The sequence below is a fragment of the Culex pipiens genome, chromosome 3 (genome assembly GCF_016801865.2).
Source record: "Culex pipiens pallens isolate TS chromosome 3, TS_CPP_V2, whole genome shotgun sequence".
NCBI classification, from domain to species: Eukaryota; Metazoa; Arthropoda; class Insecta; order Diptera; family Culicidae; genus Culex; species Culex pipiens.
Window position 1 is genome coordinate 60,946,407 of NC_068939.1, and position 15,347 is coordinate 60,961,753.

General features: G+C 36.1%; 1 protein-coding gene across 1 annotated transcript; it reads right to left on the minus strand.

Annotated features, from left to right (window-relative positions):
* Positions 1-13,005: 13,005 nt before the first annotated feature.
* LOC120414495 (uncharacterized) lies at positions 13,006-14,442 on the minus strand. Its single transcript, XM_039575693.2, has 2 exons — positions 13,900-14,442; positions 13,006-13,282 (listed from the first exon to the last, which is right to left on the minus strand). Exons 1-2 carry the CDS (start codon positions 14,404-14,406, stop codon positions 13,085-13,087), a joined length of 705 nt encoding a protein of 234 aa, XP_039431627.1. The 5' UTR covers positions 14,407-14,442; the 3' UTR covers positions 13,006-13,084.
* Positions 14,443-15,347: the final 905 nt, after the last annotated feature.

Genomic DNA, 15,347 nt, shown 5'->3' on the forward strand with positions numbered 1-15,347 from the left:
ATAGCTTTTTTTTAACATAAAAATGCAATTTAAAAATCCTATCTACACAGAATGCTCAACACAAAAACTGTTCCAGTTCTACATAAACCACAATTCTACCAAGTATTTAACAATAGCAAAACTGAAAGAACTAAAAAAAACGCCATTCGCAAGGAGTTATATTTTTGTACCGTTCAGCAATCCTATTACCGTCAGTCAATGTTGAATGTTGATAAGATGCATATTTTAAAACTGAAAAAAAACAGGCTCCAAATAGAACAAGTCACTAAACCAACCCACACCAGCACGAACACGGGCAGGCTCCCGTGCTCACGAAGTTGTATTGTTGAACACGAACAAAAATAATGATGTGCAAAACAAATCAGATAATCAGTAAACGTTTAAATGGCGGAAAATATTTATAGCAAAATAAAACAGAAACACACAAACACACAAAACCAAACCGACTGCGGCCGTGGCGCCAGTCATTCAGTGAGTGGGTAGATAACTCAATTGAAGATGAACAAACAACCAAACAAACAGAGACTGTCAAAGTGTCACGCAGGACGTGACTCGGATTTTGAAACGATATTCTTTCCAGCACCCTTCTCTCTGACTCTTTTTGTTTGTTCTCCAGCGTACACGATGATGGCGACTGGCAAACAGTCAAACATTCAAAAGCGTTGAAAATACAATTATTCGAACCGGAATCAAACAAGTTGTAGGTGGTAATAAATCCGGTTCAAGTAGAGGTTTTCTGTTGGGGAAAAGGGTGCTTGCTGTGAGTTTAAAAGCAAAAAAGTATTTTGTTTAATTTGTAAAATTGAGCTGAACATAAATAAGACAACACCAAATATTGCAAATGTCACGTCGTAAAAAAAAAACAATTGAAAAAATATGTTTAAACCGGATAAAAACAAACACCATTAGACGTCAGATGTGACCCTTATTTTCTCGGGAAAACGTAATTCAAAACGACAAAGAACATGAAAATTGAACAGCTTACTTCCGTGTAGCAAAACGTCTTCATTCGGAAGGGTAATTTTCGATTTCTGCAGAACTCATTACTTATTCACGGGGATGTTGGTTGGGTTCTTCCTTCGGGTTTCAAGATCTTCCACGTATGAACACCAGACGAGAACGTTGGAGTCGATCAGTGAGCTGAGCATTTTATAAATGCGCCGTTAAAAAGTCTTGAAAATTGCTTGAAAATAGACTCTTAAATATAAATATGTTCTTCAGGATTACCGAGCAATCAACGTAAAGTCATATTTATTTCAAAATACCGAAAACAAGTGAAACTAGTGTAAACTGCCAACGATTTTATGCCATATAAAGAGATTACCAAAAAATGCTTTAAGAGACTCCTAATTTTCCCAATACTTGACCTCCAAAAAATGTTTCTGATACCAAATTTACCACATTTCTAGCTTTTTTTTAAATAACCCAAAAATCCAAGCTGGAAACGTCAAAACGACCAAATTAAACTGAGCAATTCTCTACCAAAACCGGAAATGGATTTTATTTGTATTTTTTTATTTGGCTCAAACTTTGTGGGGGCCTTTCCTATGCCCAAAGAAACTATTTTGTGTGATTGGTTCATCCATACAAGTCTCCATACAATTTTGGCTGCTGTCCATACAAAAATGGTATGTAAATATTCAAACAGCTGTAACTTTTGAGTGAATTTTCTGATCGATTTGGTGTCTTCGGCAAAGTTGTAGGTATTAATAAGGACTTTCGAAAAAAATAGGTACACGGAAAAAAAATTGCAGATTTTTTAATCAACTTTTTTTTATTAAAACTCTATTTCCCAAAATACGTATTTTTTGATTTTCGAGATTTTTTGATATGTTTTAGGGGACAAAAATCCGCAACTTTTGAGCTATAATGAAACATGGTCAAAAAATATGCCGCCGAGTTATGATTTTTTGAAAAAATAGTGATTTTTGTTAAAGGTTGAAGTTTTATGCAAAAACAAGTTTAACATTATTTTTTAATGAAAAATGAATTTGCAATCGAAAAGTACTTTACAGATATTTTGATAAAGGGCTTCGTTTTCAAGATATAGCCACCGAAAGTTTGATTTTAGCGAAATATTTGCAGTTCTCCATTTTTTAAAATAGTGACCATGAGTGATCGTTTCTAAAAATATTTTTTTTGAAAAGTTCAGAAAATTTGCTATAAAATTGTCTAAGAGACATTGAAGATTGGACCTCGGGTTGCTGAGATAGAGCCTCTTTAAGAAAAAGAAACACGAAAATTGAAGTTTTCTTAATCTCACCAAAACAACCCACCATTTTCTAATTACCATATCTCAGCAAATAATGGTCCGATTTTCAATGTTAACACGTGAAACATTCGTGAAATTTTCCGATCTCTTCGAAAAAAATATTTTGAAATTTTTTAAATCAAGTCTTGCATTTTAAATGGGCGTAATATTCAATGTTTGGCTTGCAAAGAATTTAAATGTAAAATGCTTAAAGTCATAAGTCACTTTGACGATTCAATGCATTTTTAAAACTTATTCCCTGCACTGTAACCCCGCAAACCACATAATCTTCAAACTCTCCACGGTGGTTCCATTTCATCTTAGTGGGAGGATGTTTCGTGTTTGACTCAATCGCAGACAAGCTGGCAGCTCAAAAAGTGCACTTGAAAGTCTGTGATCGAAATCTGCTCCGTTCGCACACGTTGATGACTTTAGTTGCCAAAACTCATTTCAAGGGGTAATTTGAGTTTCGTTCAGCCACGAAAGCGTGTACTCAACGTCATCAAGGTAGTTCAGCTCAAATGGTCCATTACAGGAGGGTTTCCCAAGACAATCTCTGGTTGCACTTGAGAGGGACTTGAAAGTAGTCAAATTCCCTAGCAAGTGTCAACCTCGATGAAGCAACTTTGAATGCTACCTGGTAATTGTCTCAGCTTACACCAACACGATAGTGCTCAACGGTGTGCTCGTAAAGTTTTAAAGAATCTTTTAAAGTTTCCACACCACCGCACCCGCCCACTCAAGCTGGTTCAGGTAGCATGATATTCACGCGCAACAGTTGATGACCTGCACGTGTACACCGGGATATCGTACCGTTCCGTTGGAATCACCATCTGGCAATCCCCATACGGAGAGAGAGAAGGTTGTTTCGGGGTGCAAATTGGATTTTAGTCGTTCTTTGACCGCATCCTTTATGATTCGTACGGCGGTATGGTGCTGGCGATGCCACTCTGCTGCAGTTTTTGACTTTTCCGACATTGGATCATGCTCTGTCCCTCGAGAGACCGTAGCGTTTCAAATACGAGCTGTAAGCTGCAAAAATACTACCACGCCACTAGGGTGGCAAATATTCGTGATAATTTGAGGTGATGTTTTGAAGCAATTTCAAACTGTGAATCTTGAGAAGAGAAAATCCTCAAAAAATATTAATCAATAACGAATTAATTCTGTGATAGCTATTGCATGGGAAATCGGATGAAGTAAGGCCACTATACCGTTCGATAGACGAATCCATGGATAGAAAAGACAAATGAAGGCAACGTCTGGTGGACATTCCGGCTTGTGATGTGAGTAGGTTTCGCATCTGTGACGACCAGTTCAAGTGGAAATTCAATAGTTAATTATCAACTTTCTGGTAAATTGGATAAATGATGCTGAGGCCGCTGCAAATATTTAAAAAAATGAAAATAAAAATAATAAGCCAAGCATCAAAATTTGAATGAAAAAGTGTTTTGAAATGTACACACCTATCCAGTTGCGATTGCGGTGCTGTACACTGGAGTTTCATAAAAAAAATCAAAATATGTTTTAACGGGCAAAAACATTTCAAATTTGATTACCAATGCCGAAGAAAAGCATTTTAGATTGTTTCCAGTTGATCAGACTTCTAACGTCAATAAAAGTTTAAAGTTTTTTGGAAAAAAAAAATTTTGCCCCCTGAAATTTAAAGGGGGGCGTGGCCGACATAAACGTTTGAAAATATTTGCAACTGCCTTAACAAAAAAAAAAACAAATTAAAAATGTGTTTATCAACATGAAACATGAAAGACATAGCCCTTTGTTTCGCATCATATTTTTGTCCGATCAGTTTTTTTTTATAAAAATATGAATTTGCAGAAAGAATATAGTGAGATTTGATGTCTTCGTTAGAGTTGCTGAAAATGGAGAGGGACTAGGTTTGGCTTAATTTAATACAAAGGTGGTTAACATTAAAGGTGTTAACCTCAGCAAAAACAAAGTTGAATTTTGGAATGTCGAAAATGTGGTCGGTTGAATATTACCTTTTATGAGTTATATTACCTAAAAATATGTAAAAATGTAAACCTGATGAAAATTTCCCAAAAACTGAAGATGGTAAAAAAATAAGTACACTCTAAATAATTTGATCATTTTTTTTATTTACAAGAACAAAACATTTTTTGTGTCGTTGATAAGGCCGAGAAAAACGCCGTTTAGAGTTTGTCCTTGAATAAACAAATACGAAAGCACGCAATGCAAACAATAACAAACACGTTTTGTTTGGCTGACCATTATGTGCATTGTCCCGAAATTTGGTTGCTGGAGTCCCGAGTTATAATTACAAGTGTTTACGGTAGTCTAAATTGAACGTGCGTCAAACGCGTTCTGATCTGAAATCTCTTTGACCAGTTGTCGCACTTACACCAATTTATAGGGAGTGACAAAATAGCACGACAAGAGTGAAACTACTTTTATATGAAAAGTGACAAAAAATTTCGGAGCTTTTTTGGTCTTTATTGAATATCTCAGGATTGAAATCGAATTTTGGGGCTCTGTGAAGGTCAAAAGGTGAGGTACTATGAGCTGCACAAAATGGCGTTCTTAACTCAATTTGGCCCAAAATGTAACTTGTTGAAGGATTTTTTTTTTCAAAATATTGATATCGCCGCAAAATGTATATCTTTGAAGGAAAAATATGATGAATTTCAAAATTGGAGCAAGTCCAAGTCCGTGTTTTCAGACCTATTTGCAAAATATATGTTTTGGATTCAAATAGATAGGCATGGAGTCGCCGAGTATTTATAAATATCAACTGTAGAAGCATTGTTTAACACAATGTAAACTGTACAACAGGAAGCGTTTTATGAGTTCTTGCTCTTGCCTTTAATGGTCACATTGAACAGTCGTCAAGGGAACAAGAGATATTCTTCAATGCATTTATAATGAACTTATGATGGGTTGCTCGTCGATTTCTGCTTATTGCCAGCAAAACTTTTTTTTTCTACGACAAGCCCGGAAAGTTGCATGAATATTAAAAGATGATCATAAACTTTTGGATTTGCTTCCGGAAGGTAAAGAATTGTTGACTACTTTGAAAGCAAGCTGTTCAATTCTCGGTATAAAAAGAGCTGTTAATCACACTACTTGTTGAAAAGAAAAAATAGTGGCTGATGTTTCAATCTAATTAAGAGAGAAGTGTTAATACAGAGTCTGCAAACGTGGGCATTTTATCACTAGCGTGCCCAGGGTGGGGCAACATGGGGCAGTTGCCCCACCATCCTCGGAAATTTGTTCTAAAATTGGGCAGGGGGTGTCCATAAACGACGAAATTTTCAAAACTCTAATATTTTTGCCCCACCTTCCTTGAGGACCTGGGCACGCTAGTGCATTTTATCGTTTCTTCGTCTCAAAAATCTAACAATATCTTAAATATACAAAACGTTTAAAGAATGTTACTAACTGTACCAAAACTCGTACCAAAATTGTCAATTGCAACACAACTGGAGCTGTTCAGAAAACCTTCGTCCTCCTCCAGCACCATCACAATAAGACAATCGCTCCAAAACCGCATGTTAACTAACCAGTAATAACAAAAAAAGGAACATGCACAAGATCGTGCAAATCGATTGGACCAACGCAACTTTTGAGGTAAAAATCCGAAAAAAACAGTGTATTCAAAGCAAAAGTTAGTCGTCATCGTTCGAAACCAAGCCATCAATGTCATCTCGAACCGCCAGGTTCAGAGTGGTGATTGCTGCATTGTAAGGTTGGTGGTGAATAATAATGGGAAAAATTAACAAAAAATAGGTGTGAATCAAACATGCAAACTATACAATACTAGCGGGTAAGAGCGAACGTGTACATATCAATCGATGTTTCCCCTTAAGGGCAGCGCGCGGCTACGAATGAACGGTGAAATATGCCAAATGAAGCAAAAATCAAATTTTATTGAATCAAACACAACCACACTAACAGCGTAGTTTATTCTAATTTTCAAATAAGAAATCGTGGGTGAAGCAAAGCAAGAAACGTGAAAAACAGAAGAAACACATGTATTATGATGGAAATGTTTTCAAAACCATACAGAGTATAAGCACGTAGAACTGCACTTGTAAAACGGACGACAAAAATGTATAGTTTAGGATCAGCAAAATGGAAAATACTGAAGCAAACAGAAAGTCCGAGAGCTTAGCACAAGAGAGTAAGCCACCAGCGAAGTGTGGCCGCTTGGGCATCCATAAATTTGACAATCACCACTTTGGGCTCTCGCAGAAAACCAAAAAAAAATAAAAAGAAAAGAAAAACCCCGAAAATCATTCAACTTACAATAATCGTGTTAGACGTTAAGAAGCGCACCCACAGACGAAGAAGAAGATGAAAATGGCGAAGCGTTTGCTCAAGGAAATTGAGAGTATTATAAAAAAAAAACAAAAATGAAAACAAAAATCTTGGATTTGACGTTAAGACAAGCAGCAATCCACCTCGTGTCAACCCCACTTAATACATAAGAATCGTGTCGATCTACTTAGCGTTTTAGTGCGTGTAACAAAATCCAAAGAAAAAAGAATGATAAAAATTAGTATGTAACGATTTTTATAATTCCGGTTTTATATTTTTTAAGGGTAATCCGCTCTCATGTGAATGGGGCAAAAGGGGGATTGTTTTATAACGAGAAATCAATTCAATGAATGTTACAAATCAATCAAAGGAGGATCATACAAAGGATTTTAGATTACTAGAGACAACATGGAAGAATCAACAACAATCTTGAGATATTCATTCAGTGTACATCGTTCGTTCGTTTCGCCAGGGAGCATTTTACTCTTGAGACAAAAATTTAAAATAAAACAAGAAAATCTACAGTTAAGCTGCACGTCACAATCACGACACTTCTTAGTCGTTTGTTACCCGTAACTTATAGCCTAAATCAAAAAAACAAATGTTTACACATTATCACACATTTTCCACTCGAACTCTAAAACAAACTAAGACTCGTGAAAGTGAAAAGATACTAGAATAACCCAGCCGATCATTCATCCACCGGTGACTTAATCCAGCAACACTGTACTGTACTGTTTAACCCCATATCGTGTCGTTAACATTAGATAGGAATTGAAACCAGCAGACAATCCGCAACACAGTTTTATACACTTCTCTATTGATTTTTTAAAATGTGTCTAACAAATCAGTTAAATTGTGTGCTTTTTATAATCCATTTTGTTATCAGCACATGCAAAACAGGACAAAAAATCTTAAAAGGCTCCCATTTTCGGAAATCAACCCTAACTGTAGCTAGATAATTATTTATTTCATGGCTGTGATAAAGAATTGGTTCATATCTTACCTAAGGCTTTCCAGCTTCAGCTGCTTTATTTTAGAAAAATGAAATTTTATCAAGGTTACACTGGTCAAGCTGAACGGCTTTTGTTAAGGAATTGTTGAAAATCATGACAAAACAAATTTTCCTGATATCCCGATTGTACCAGCGAAATAAAAAACTTGAACTATAGTTTGGTAACATCAAAAGCAGGGCTGGCGATCAAAGATCAAAACAGGCACTATAATATGGGTAATTCTCCACCAACTCACACAGCAGTTGCCCCGACCCCTCTTCGATTTGCGTGAAACTTTGTCCTAAGGGGTAACTTTTGTCCCTGATCACGAGTCCGTTTTTTGATATCTCGTGACGGAGGGGCGGTACGACCCCTTCCATTTTTGAACATGCGAAAACAGAGGTGTTTTTCAATGATTCGCAGCCTGAAACAGTGATGAGATAGAAAATTGGTGTCAAAGGGACTTTTATGTTAAATTAGACGATTGGATGGCGTACTCAGAATTCCGAAAAAACGTATTTTTCATCGAAAAAAACACTAAAAAAGTTTTAAAAATTCTCCAATTTTCCGTTACTCGACTGTAAAAAAATTTGGAACATGTCATTTTCTGGAAAATTTAATGTACTTTTCGAATCTACATTGACCCAGAAGGGTCATTTTTTCATTTAGAACAAAGTTTTTCATTTTAAAATTTCGTGTTTTTTTCTAACTTTGCAGGGTTATTTTTTAGAGTGTAACAATGTTATACAAAAATGTAGAGCAGACAATTACAAAAAAAAAAATATATAGACATAAGGGGTTTGCTTATAAACATCGACGACGAAACAAAGAGAATCGCAAAAAATAGTAGTTTATGCAACAAGTTGCAAAAAGAGGATTTTTTCAGCACGAGTGGTACATTTATCCAACGAGGTTCACCGAGTTGGATAAATACGAAGAGTGCTGAAAAAATTAAGTTTTGCAGCGAGTTCCATACAACATTTTTTGCAATTCCGAAAAACACCCATTGAGTGATATTTTAAGTCAAATTTTCATGTATGTTGTCAATAAATCGTTTAAATCAAAAAAATGTTGAAAAGTGTTACTTTTCGAAACAAGTTCTGAAAATTTCAACTTTTCAGCACCCATTTCAGTGCTGAAAAGTAGAACTTTTCAGCATTTATTTTGAAAAGTGTTGCTATTCGATTCTGTTATTTTTGGTACAGAAAAGTAGGCTATTTCGTCGTTCAAGAATGACAGGAAAAGTAAGTAGTTTCACGACGGAATTGCAAAAAATACTTTTTTGCAATTCCGTCGTGAAACTACTTACTTTTCCTGTCATTTTTGAACGACGAAATAGCCTACTTTTCTGTACCAAAAATAACAGAATCGAATAGCAACACTTTTCAAAATAAATGCTGAAAAGTAACACTTTTTAGCACTCAAATGGGTGCTGAAAAGTTAAACTTTAAAGCACTTGTTTCGAAAAGTAACACTTTTCAACATTTTTTTGATTTAAACGATTTATTGACAAAATATATGAAAATTTGACATAAAATTTCACTCAGTTTGTGTTTTTTGGAATTGCAAAAAATGTTGTATGGAACTCGTTGCAAAACTTGATTTTTTCAGCACTCTTCGTATTTATCCAACTCGGTGAACCTCGTTGGATAAATGTACGACTCGTGCTGAAAAAATCCTCTTTTTGCAACTTGTTGCATAAACTACTATTTCAAAACTTTTTTTCGTAAAATCGCGATAACTCGTGATGTTTATAAGCAAACCCCTTATGTCTATATATCAAAATTTTTGTAATTGTCTGCTCTACAACTTTGTAGATCATTGTAACACTCTAAAAAATAACCCTGCAAAGTTAGAAAAAAAACACGAAATCTTAAAATGAAAAATTTTGTTCTAAATGAAAAAATTACACTTCTGGGTCAATGTAGATTTGAAAAGTACATTAAATTTCCCATAAAATGACATGTTCCAAAAAATGTTACAGTCAAGTAACGGAAATGGGAGAATTTTTAAAACTTTTTTAGTGTTTTTTTCGATGAAAAATACGTTTTTTCGGAATTCTGAGTACGCCATCAAATCGGGCGTCTAATTTAACATAAAAGTCCCTTTGACACCAATTTTCTATCTCATCACCGTTTCAGGCTGCAAATTATTGAAAAACACCTCTGTTTTCGCATGTTCATAAATGGAAGGGGTCGTACCGCCCCTCCGTCACGAGATATCAAAAAACCGAACCTCGAATTCGTGATCAGGGACAAAATTTACCCCTTAGGACAAAGTTTCACGCAAATTGAAGGAGGGTCTGGGCAACTTTTCCCGATTTCGTGTGAGTTGGTATAACATCACAGACAAACAGACGTAAATCTTTGAATAATGTTATCAAAATCCAATCGATCCAGAATTTCCAGAAGCATTCATTAGGGTAGAGTAGTCATCAATGAGACACGGGGAACAATGATAAAATGGCTCTCACAAGTCGTAGTTTCAACCAATCAGGCTCATATTTGGGGGAAAGGTGTGTCTACTGGATACACGTCTGCCATATTAGTGGCTTTGGTTATGGACGCTCCCTTGAAAAGTTATTCATAAATGTTTGATTCTGGGGTGTAAAAGTAAATTATGGACAAAAATTACTTTTTCGCTCGTAGGCTGCCATTTACACCAAAACTAATATTTCTTCAAATTTCTTTCGACGTTCCATAGGGATTAAGTTGGGCTACAATGTCCTTTCATTAGATTTGGCCAAAATTTAGAATAAACTCAGAATCCAGGGCTTTTCAAAATCGATGGAAATCTTTCAAAACATGAATTAAAAGTGATTTTTGGCATAATTATAGAGTTTAAACTTCATTAAACCAAAAATACAAAGTTATTTGGTATTAATATATGGATTTTACAAAATTGAAATACTTTTTAGTGTAACTTTTGTTATTAAAAGTTTCATGTTGGCAAAATTGCTCTAAAATGTTCAAGGCAAGTCACCTGCAATGGAACAATACAAAAACATGATGTTTTGCTAGAAAAATGTTGATTTTCGTAGAGTGTCTCATTGTTCCCCACCTGTCTCATTGTTCCTGCCAAGTGCGTCTACAATGAGACAGTTGAATAACTCTGGCTGTAAATGTCGGATCGATCTCATATTTTTGTCAATGTTAGAACACATTAAAAGAATGATAATGCAACTAAAAGCTCATTAAAACATGCTGATGAAAAAATTAGAAAAATCGTTGAAAGTTGAAAACCAAAAGTGTCTCATTGATGACTACCCTACCCTACATGTAAGTTCAACGAATAATTACTCTAATTATTGATTAAAAATTATTAAAAACTAAACCTTTACTTATTCACCAAATATTAAACAAACAAAAGCCGCCCATTCCAATTTCCCCCAAAGAATCGTAACTAATGGAAAGCAGGCCTGAAATTGTTAGATATGTTTCATACATTTAGTTCGTCCATGCAAATTTTCATACAATTTTGGTGGCTGTCCATACAAAAAGGCTATCAAAATATTCAAAAGGATTTTCTAATCGATGTGTTGGTCACAATTGGGTCCTAAAATTAGGCTCAAATTTGTTATATTATTGTTCACAGCTTATTTTTCGGAGTACGATGGCCCTTTGTGCGACAGCAATGGATTTAAAATGGATTTTTAAATTAATTTTTAAAAATGTACTTCGCGACGCTTCTTGACACAAAAGAACCTGCTTGACAGCTCGTTCCAACAGGAGCAAAGTTGATCCATCAGAAAAATGTTGTGCTTTCAATATTTTTTTTATTAAAATGAAAGAAAGTTATCGGAAAAGGTTTTTAATCGAGTTTTTCCCTAGTGTATTTAAAAATTTACTTAGAGCTTTAGGACCCTATTATTTTGCAGTATTGCCATTTTTTCTTAAAATTCATTTTTGAGAAACGTGAAAGAAAATCTCATCCTAAAAAAATTGGTTGACCGAATCCTCAGTAAATTGCTGTTATAGGCCTAAAATCGTACTGGTAGGGTCCTTAGGCCTATGACAATTTTTAAGTACAGCGGTTAAAACACGATTAAACACAATATCTAATCACTTTTTTTTTCATTTTAATGCAAACAAACAAATTGACAAGACAACATTGTTTCGATGGATCAACAACTTTGAACGAGCTGTGAAAATTACCTTTTCTGTAATTTCATAAAATTCATTTTAAGACCAAAATTAACCATGTTTACAAAAGCTGGTAATTTTTGTTTATAAATCATTTCAAAAATCGATCAAACTGCAGTAAGTCATCTTTATTAAGCTTGTGGCTGATTCCAGTACCTGTAAAAATGCAGGGGTCAAGTCTCCCTAATTACACTTGTGTGAACAATTGATCGTAAAAATAGTATGACGATAAATTTAACGTCAAATGCGTAAGGTTTTGTAGTTGATAGCACTTTTTTCGAAAAATGTGGATTGAATAAAGGAAAAATTTTCTACCCCGGTGCCGACGTGATACAGGCTAGGGATCAAGCGTCCCCGGGGATAAAGTCTCTCCACTCTCCACTACCAATCTGAAGTTTTGCCTTCGATCAATCGTGTAAATAATCTTTGACTAGTTTAAAAATAATTAAAATTGCCATAATGAATTTCTAATTATCAAATTTGACCAATGAATTGTTGATTGAATTATGTCTTTTTGTTTGTGACAATTTCATCACAAAATTAGCAAATCAAAGGAGTTCATAGATTCATAATCTTATCCCAAAAAAAAAACAAAAATACACCAGCCCTGCTTATGAAATAAACAACCGAACACTTAAATGAAATTTCAACAACAAACAAAAACAACAACAAAAATATACTAAGTTGATTACTCAAAGCTTCTAACCATGTTTGCCCAAGAAAGCAAAGATCGTATTTACACCACTATCTATTTTTGTACAGACATACCAGAAAGAGAGAGCAAAAATTTACAACAAATCGCTGTAGTCACTATTTTTGTGCATTTTACCAACAAACAAAAACAAACCAAAAGTGAATCCTCATTTGACAGCTTGCAGCTTGCTGCAGAACTACATATTCTGAGCAAAACCAAAACCGTAATAAAAAAACACTGTTAATCCAAAGCGACAAATACAACTACTAGCAATGTAATGTTAAAAGTCAAAGTCAAATCTCGATGTTTTGAAGCAAGCGCAAACACACAAACACACAAGCATTTTTGGGCTCTAGCAACAAAGGCACTTAGATTTTAAAAGACGTACATATATTTTACAAAAAAAGCTTGCAACTTAAACAACTTGATGTACACGAGCATGCGAAAGCAGCAAATCATACACACTTTCTTTCCTATTAACTATTGAGCATCAACAGCAAAAACACACACATCATTGTAAAATGACCGAATTGTACTGTGAACGTGGTTAACTATTTTGAGCATAAGTCGAAAATAAAAACTTGATGAGAGAAAATAAACCAAAAAGATAATGCAAACACCATGGTATTCAAGTAAAGTAACATTTTATTTCTCAGTCTTATCACACTTAAAAAAACGGTCCCAAATCATGTCTGCAGAAGTTCTTCTACTCTTTGCTGGTGAACAGCTTCTCCACCGGCAGTTGCAGCGGGTTGAGATTCGAATCGGCAAATAGCACGTCCAGGGCGGCGTTGCTCGAGCTCACCGGAACGGAGCTCATCGGGGGCAGAATGTTCTGCAGGCGGTTCCGCAGCAGGGCGGCGTTCTCGTTGTTGTCCGATTGGCGCAGCTGGGACCAGGTTTCCTGGAAAAAATTATTTGTTTTGCGTTATGTCTTCTCTGAAAGTGGAGAACATTATAATAATCTCCTGTGTTACTGAAGCAACCGGAAATTTTACCAAATTTGAAGCGACTTTGACACCGACTCAAATCAAGTCCGCCCCATATTTAATTTCGTCAATATTGGGTTAATGATGCCGTTTGGTTCGAAATCATGTTAACTATCAGAAAAAACCAATAAACTTTATTACTTTGTTCCAGAAAACCGTAGAAAATTAACTTTTTCGTGAAATTCTAACACGTAACCTTATGGGCGGGACAAATTTGATTGCGTTTTTCTCGGCTTGCTGTTTTTACATATGGGACGAACTCGATTATAGCGGCAATGACCAGCTCTCTAAAAAGACTCGACTCCACCGATTTCGATTTCAACAACAACTGCTATACAAGATCTCGACTCCCACTTCGCAGCCCCGATTAACTCTTTGAAAGTCCTCAGTTGATCATACCAATAAGACAATTTCGAAGCACAACGACGACTGAAGCTATACTGCTCCAGGAATTTCTTGGCAGGAACTTAACATTTCTAGATCTATAACACAGTCTCTATTGAGAGAGAGAAAACCTCTTCTTCCTACCCACCTCATAAACCTCCTTCAGCACCTTCGCCGTGGCCTCGTTCATCTCCTGCACCGGATGGCCCAGCATCATGTTGGACAGATTCAGGTACAGCAACCTAAAGTCCACCCCATTCGCGTTTTTCACTTCCGGAAACTGCTCCGTATTGGCAATCACCTTCATCGCCAACGCCAGCTCGTTATTGCAGGTGTCCTTCAACCCCGCAGACTGCATCAGCTCGCACCAGTTGGTGACCTGCACAAACTCCGCGCAGTCCCCCATCCGGGCGTACACGCACTCCTCCGACTTGGTGGCAAAATCGTTCACGAACGCGTCCAGATCGATCCGTCTGTACCGTTCCAGGTACTTTGTGGTGACGATCTTATCCGGCTGCTGGGACCCGAACTGCTGCAGGGCCCCATCCAGATGGCTCCTGAAGGGCCGATTGTCCAAGCTGGTTGGCGCCCGGATGTCACCGGTGGTCGTGTCGACCCGGTTGTCACCGCCGTGCTTCGTGTCGTCGTCGGCCATGGCGCACTGGAACTAGATTAAATCGAAGTTCAAGAGCAATGTTTTCAAACAGTAAGAATCTGGTGATCAAAATAAAATTAACAAAAACAACAACACTGTTTACGACTCAAATGGCACAGCTCTACCGAGCATGCGCAGTGTTATGCAAGCCATACACTTGTAAAGTTTCCCACGTGTTCAAATCGACCGTTATGTGTCGCTAGAACAAGGTAAGCTAGGGAAAAGGTGGAATCAAACGCTATGTTTTATTAAGGTGAAACGGGAAGCCAGCCTCTCTCCAGTTTTAGGAACCACCTTTAAGGCTCTGAAAGGCATCATTCCCGATCGGCCATTTGGCGGCCATGTTTGTTTTAGAAAAAAACATTCAAATCAGAATGTTTCAATCAAAAAATGGTTCTTTGTGTTGTTTGTAGAAGCATTTTATGTATAGTGATTATTATTTTTTTCATTTCAATTTACTATTTCTAGACCCTGAACTAAGAACCATCATTGACAGTCATTGTCCCAAAAGTGAAAGACCCCATTTACCACCATAAACAAAACACTGTAAATTAAAAACATTACTTAATCCACCTTTAGGTGGTTGGTGCATTCCTCGCAATCATAAAGTGAATACACAATTGTTTAAACAACCTCAAAAAAGTGTATAAATAACACTTATTTCTATTAAAATATCAGAGATCCGGCCTGAAAAAAGTGTATTAAAACACTAAAGAACTTATAACTTTTGATAGGCTTGTCAGATCTTCAATCTTGTTGGAAAGGTCTTTTGATTACCTATCCAACGATGGGTCGCATGATAGATCCGGACAACTTTTTCATCAACATATTTGAGATCCGGCTTAAAAAGGTGTATAAATAACTCTTAAGTGCTTATAACTTTTGATGGGATCATCAGATCTCCAATCTTTTGAACGTGTTAGAAAGGTCTTTCAAATACC